The sequence below is a fragment of the Bidens hawaiensis genome, unplaced genomic scaffold, assembly GCF_021521415.1.
Source record: "Bidens hawaiensis isolate Kalapana, Puna unplaced genomic scaffold, B.hawaiensis_p1.1 tig00053839_1, whole genome shotgun sequence".
Classification (NCBI taxonomy): domain Eukaryota; kingdom Viridiplantae; phylum Streptophyta; class Magnoliopsida; order Asterales; family Asteraceae; genus Bidens; species Bidens hawaiensis.
The window spans coordinates 15,965-22,330 of record NW_027506271.1 but is presented as its reverse complement, the minus strand read 5'-3'; the positions used below and the strand labels follow the sequence as shown (position 1 = coordinate 22,330).

Genomic DNA, 6,366 nt, shown 5'->3' with positions numbered 1-6,366 from the left:
GAAATAATTACATAAGTGGCCCATGGACTTGTGAAAGAATGAGATAATTACATAATAGCCCTTGGACTTTGATAAATTATGAAAGATACCTTTAAAGGTTAACGTGTAACGATTAACTAACCGGTAATGATTCAATGAGTAAAACCGGCTTAGACGCGTAAGGCTTACTAAGTAGCAATGAGATAACTAGAGCGGTACTTAATACTGTAATTATTAAACAATTAGACGCGCACAGCTCAAGAAAGGAGTAACCATTAGCAGAAGGAGTAACCAAGTCAGGTGAGTTTCTAGCCCCATTCCTTGTTATGTTTTCGGGGCTGTGTGCATACGCGATGTGATTAGTTAATATACTTACCTTAAGTGGTAAGTGTATGCTATATTTGATATGTGATAGATATGAATGATTGTTTGTCGGTACGTGAACGATCTTCAGATATTGCGCGTACTGTCAGGTTATAAATAAAGATATGAATGTTATATGTAACGTATAGATGATGTATGACCGTGATAGGTGAATGCTTGTCGGGGCGTGAACGATCTTCGGATATTGCACGTATCGACAAGGAGTATGATTGTTATATGAATGATGTGAAGAACGCCTAGAGTGTTCTTATGCTACGATGTGATTATTGTATATGCAAATAAGTGTATGCAGGTACATGAATGGCGAATGAGTTCTATATCTGACTTAGTAAGTTAGGATGGCAAATCCCTCTAACTTCCGTTGGACATAGACTTGGCATGTGATAGCGTAGTTAAGGACGGCGGGCCTTATACGAGTTATATACGATAGATGAGAACGTAGTTAAGGACTGTGGACCTTATACGTGTTTATGAAATAGGATTCAGCATAGGAAAGGACTGCGGGCCTTATACTTGCTGTAATTGTGTTGTGATAGCATAGGGGAGGACTGCGGACCTCTTATGTGCTAAGAAATAGGTTGTAACACAGGGAAGGACTGCGGACCTTGCACGTGTTGTTAATATAGGATGGTACAGGGAATGACTGCGGACTTTGAACGTACCATAAATGGTGAACAAAGGTAAGGACGGCGGACCTTTTTCATGTTCACGACCTTGAGTATAGGTATAGACGGCGGACTATGAACATACTCTCGGTGGATTGAGTTTGGTAGTAGTAAGTGTGTATGTAGAACAGAAGGTTAATTGGTTAAGTAAGAATATGTATATTCGGATACGTAAGTATGTTTGATATGTGTATGTATTGTATGTTACCTGATTAACTAGAACTCACTCAGCGTAGCTGACTTTTAGTATGCACGCAGGTATATATGTTTATCGTGATGGCATGAGGATGGCACGTGGCATGGATTGAACGGCTGGCATCTGAAGATAGAAGAAATGATGTTTTAAATATGTGGTTTTATGTTATGGTTTTAAGGAAAAGATTAATGTTTCGTAACGAATGAATTAAAGTTAACGTTTCCGTGAATGTTTTAATTAACTCTGATATTTAAAACTGTGTTTATGAGTAAACCCGACGCTAAAGTAGGGCTACCGGTAACGGGGCATTACACATGTGCATGACCAAACAACTAGGATGGAAAATGAAACAAAATATGTGGACAAACTCAAAACCCAATAACGTACTAAAGGGTTGTTGGGTTAGCCTTTTAAACTTGTTTATCTGATTTTTGAAAAATAACATGATTATGTATATATTTGATTAAAACAATAAAATAAATGAATAACTTTTTCTACCAAAATAAGATTAACTAAGGAATTTCAAATACTAATAGTAAAGGGAGGAGAAGGATCAATCACTTATTCACTTGTGATTTAGTGGTACACGGTTGTCTGAGAACCTTTTAAAATTTTGGGACTTGAGACAAGTAAAAAAATGGGCCCTAAAATCACGTTCTCAATTATGTGAGATAATTTGATAATTTTACCAATAATGTTGCATTTCAAAAGACCAAAACAAACAAATAATAATAAACATGTTACTAGAATGACTCATATAAAACACAAATTAAAGTTTTTTTTTCTATTGAAAAGACACTAAATTGTAAGGTTGAACTCATGACATTTGTTTCCATATTCAAGAACACTTTCCATTTAATCAATAAGTCATTTTGTATGTTTTTATGTTAAAATAAAATTATATATACAATATAACTTTTCTATTTTTTAACAATTATGGGTCTCTCTCGAGAGTGGGCTTGAGTCCGTATTCCTCCCCTTAGGTCGGCCTGAGTGGTAGAAGGTTTGAGTTTTTCAGTGGAGACTCATATTTAATCTCACTTGTGACACTTCTGATGAATTATACAATAAAAAATTTGAGCTAGACCTTGAAAGGTTGTCAGTTCGAATCCCGAGTCTACCCAGATTTTCGTCTTACCGTGTGTTACGTCAGAGAATTTTACTTTTGTGACGGCATAACAACTATAAAATGACAACCGACGATATTGTTTCCCGGAAAATCACCCAAACCAAGATTTAAAACCAGCGTAAACCTAATTAAAACAACATAATCTAACTAAAGTGGAGCAACGTAACACTCCAAATTTAAAGAGTAGAACATTGTTCAATTTTTTTAATTTTTCTTTGAAATAATAATTAGTAAAGGGGGGAGAACCATCAAGTTTTGTATAATACCAGGACTTAAGAAAATAATAATATAATAATAATAACCTGCAGTCGCAGCTTTTTAACCTTTCTTCCCGATCTATCCTCGTAATCCTCGCTCCATTCTACCTGCAACCGCTGACTTCCATTCCATCTCAGTCGCCATCTAATCATTTCCAATTCCGATTAATACGACGCCGTTCCAATAACCCAATTCAACGCAGATCGTAAAGGGTTTCGTATCATGAGATTGCCGATGGTTGATTGCCGCAGCTTAATCGAATTCTGCCGAGCCTTCGAACAGCACAAGCACAACACAACACCAATGAATAATCATAACCCATCAAGGAACAATAATAAGAAAATCGGATCCGGTTATAATAATTCCGTTAATCAGTTATTGCATCCGTTATGTGACCAATCACCATTCGCCGCGTTAGATATTCTGATGCTGATTCTAGTACTCGGTGCACTCGGCTTTTTAATAATCCCTTATATTAATATTATATACCATGAGTTTGTTCAACTTCTACCTTTTGTAATCGAAGCCGTTCACGAGGTTATTTCCGATGCCCCGATCGCGTACGTGATCGGGGCGGTTGCCGCGGTCAGTGGCGTGATCGCCACGATCGCGGCGTGGGAGATACTCGAGGCGAAAGCGAGGAAATGCGGGAAACCGAATTGTAAAGGGTTAAGGAAGGCTGTGGAGTTTGATATCCAGCTCGAGCCGGAAGAGTGTGTTAAGTATATGTCGAACGGGGTTACGACAACGGATGTGAAGCCATTGGAATTGGGGCAGGATCATAAGGAGCTGGAGGCCGAGTTGAAGAAGATGGCGCCGGTTAATGGACGGACGGTTCTTATTTTTAGAGCCCCGTGTGGATGTCCTGCGGGTCGGTTGGAGGTATGGGGATCCAAACGAATCCGTAGGATTAAAAAGTAATTGGATTTATCGTTTATGTTTATGTTTAGATAGAATAAATGTGATCGAACTGATGTGTTCGACTAATATACAGAATAAGGGGATTCCATATGTTTAGTGACTGCTGTTAGTTATTATCGAGTTAAGGTACAAGAAAGAAACATTTGATGGCTATCGTTATACAGTTTATACATGTCGTCTTTGAAGATTATACAGATTGTTATGGCTTGCATACATGTTTATTGTTTACTGTTTCTTGATTGATTTGGATACATGTTAGTTGAATGATATAGTCATAGAGTTCTGCAATTAAAATCTTAATGTTTGGTTTGAATCATGTTTCTGGTATTGTCGAATTTATTTGTAACATGGGACTTAATGCATAGGATTTGGTCAGGAGTTTGGTACAGATAACATAGAAGATATATGCATAGGATTTGGTTTGGAGTTTGGTACATATAACAAAGATTATATATGCATAGTTATTACTTAGCATAGGTGGAAATTTTGATCCGTTTGCTTATAAACGGGTCAGTTTGCGGTATGTTAACCTCGCCAAAATTTATTTTTTAGGCTTGCAACTTGTTAATTCTAATATTTTTCTTTTGTTGATGTAGCAATAGAATTGTACTAATCAGAATTAATTTGATTATTTTGAATGTAGAGGTGGCAAATCTAACTGGACCTGCATTATGCCAAAAGTTGGCTTGCATTTGTGTTTATTAATTATTAATTTTGTTAGTTTGTTTGTTGATTGGCTTGTGTGTGGGCACCCTTGTGGCCTAGAAGTATAGACATATGATAAATGAGTGCTCTAGAAAGTATGAAGAAAGCTTAAGAAGGGTAATAATTATACAATTCTGGTATCAAAGTCCTGGTTTTGTGGGTTGAATCCTTTTTCTTTTGGCTATTGATTCTTTGTTGTTATATGATTGGTATCGTAGGACTTATGCGCTCTTCACGTGATTCGTTACCCTGTTTACGTTGCCTGAGTTATGGATTTAAGGTTGAGTTTGATTTTGGATAAGGCCTTGTCTCATAATGGATGACTTATCTGATTTAACCATACTCTAATGACTAATCTGATGCGTCTAATTAGTTCATACTTCATACGTGTCTAGTATATGATGATTACGATTTTGTCTTCATACATGTTATGTTAAGGTATTCTATAAGAAATCGGTTTGATTTTTGTTTATGCTTAATAAAAGTGAATGATGATAATAGTATGGTTAGATTCGAGTTAATAGTGATAATTAGAGTAAATATGATAGGGGATATATGGTAATAACATTGAGTAAATAATTAGCAGAGTTGCTGGTTTATGTAATATTGTATAATGGGTTAGCAGATATGATCTTACCTGCTTTTTTGGTATGGTATTCATTAGTGGATTTGGTTAGGAGTTTGGTACAGATGACAACAAAGTTATTTGTAGCTATCAGAGGTGGCAATTTTGACTCGGTTACTTATAAACGGATCGTTTGGGCTATGTTAAACTCGCCAAAAGCTACTTTAGAGGCATACAACCTCTTAATTCTAAGATTGGTATGAGTGGGAATATAGTGGGTACGTTTGTTGTTATATTAATGGCGCGGTAAGTCCAAAACATGTCTGATATTTAGAAGTTGCCTTCCTTGCCTGTTTATATTTTCTTGTGACGAAATCAAATGTGAATCAAACCACTTGTGTGATCATGGTTAAAAGTAAAACCTGTGGATTTAAGATTTGAAGTTTTGATACCACAAACAAATTGTTGGTATGTACTCATTTCAGTTTTTTTATGATTGTGTTTATGTGTTTTGAGGCATTGATGTGTGTGGATGAGATAAGATACGTGTGTGGTCAATCAAGCACCACATTTATGGAGGCAAGTATGTGTTTATAGCTTTGTTTATTAAAGTTAGGAAGCTTAAGGTTGTTATTTAAATTTTTTATTTTTTTCGAAACTGTAACTTTTATAAACGAAAACCCAACACCACAAACAGCCACCTCCACAAACGGAGAGAAGCCACCAAAAAAACTAACAAGGAAACTACATGAACAAGAAATTGCACCACTTCGACCAATTTATTTGGCTATATTTTGACCTAAACTTGAATCAAAAATACCTGGTCGACTTTATGTCTCCAATCAGCTCGTTTGTCTTAACCTCTTTATCCTCAAAGACTTTCTCATTTCTCGTCTTCCAAATTCTCCAACATAAGACAATAACAATACCGTGAAAAACCTCTTGCTCTACTTCGCCAAGCTCAAAAGACTTATAAAGGTCTAATAAATCTCTAACCGTATAGGAGGAACCTTGCACCAACGACTTATATGCTCCCACACTACCACCACCACTAACAGATGGTTGTAACGTGGTCTGCCGACTCATAGCCCGAGTCACAAAGAGGGCACCGATTATCCTCCACCTGAATATTCCTCCTTACAAGCGCCATCTTCGTAGGAATTCGATTCTTTTTTGCTCTCCACATATGGATATTGCATTTCACAGGGACCCATTTACTCCATTTCATAAGTTCTCGGCCCAAATATTGGTCCATAAGCTCAGTTTCTTACCATCTCCCAAATTACCTTTTATCAAATCGGCCATTTTGCTTCCCTTGAGATTCAGTTTATTCATAACTTTGGCAATATACATCCAAACACCATTGTACATGTTTTTGAATGTAACCGACTCATAACCTGCTTAAGGTTGTTATTAATCATTGATAATTTTATTAGTATATATTTAAATTAATTTGATATGGCATTCTAACATGGTATATATATTATTTAGTTATTTTTATCATATGTTAATATATAATCATTATTATGTTAAATAAAAGTTATAAAATGAAGATTTGTTTAGG

The 6,366-nt window shown here is 36.1% G+C and overlaps 1 protein-coding gene across 1 annotated transcript; it reads left to right on the top strand.

Moving 5' to 3' along the window:
* The first annotated feature begins 2,650 nt into the window (after positions 1 to 2,650).
* On the top strand, positions 2,651 to 3,770 carry LOC143617320 (uncharacterized). Its single transcript, XM_077089916.1, has one exon. It carries the CDS (start codon positions 2,834 to 2,836, stop codon positions 3,530 to 3,532), a length of 699 nt encoding a protein of 232 aa, XP_076946031.1. The 5' UTR covers positions 2,651 to 2,833; the 3' UTR covers positions 3,533 to 3,770.
* The last annotated feature ends 2,596 nt before the right edge of the window (positions 3,771 to 6,366 follow it).

Coding starts and splice junctions, on each gene's coding strand:
- LOC143617320 (XM_077089916.1), top strand. CDS start 2,834: ATGAGATTGCCGATGGTTGATTGCCGCAGCTTAATCGAATTCTGCCGA.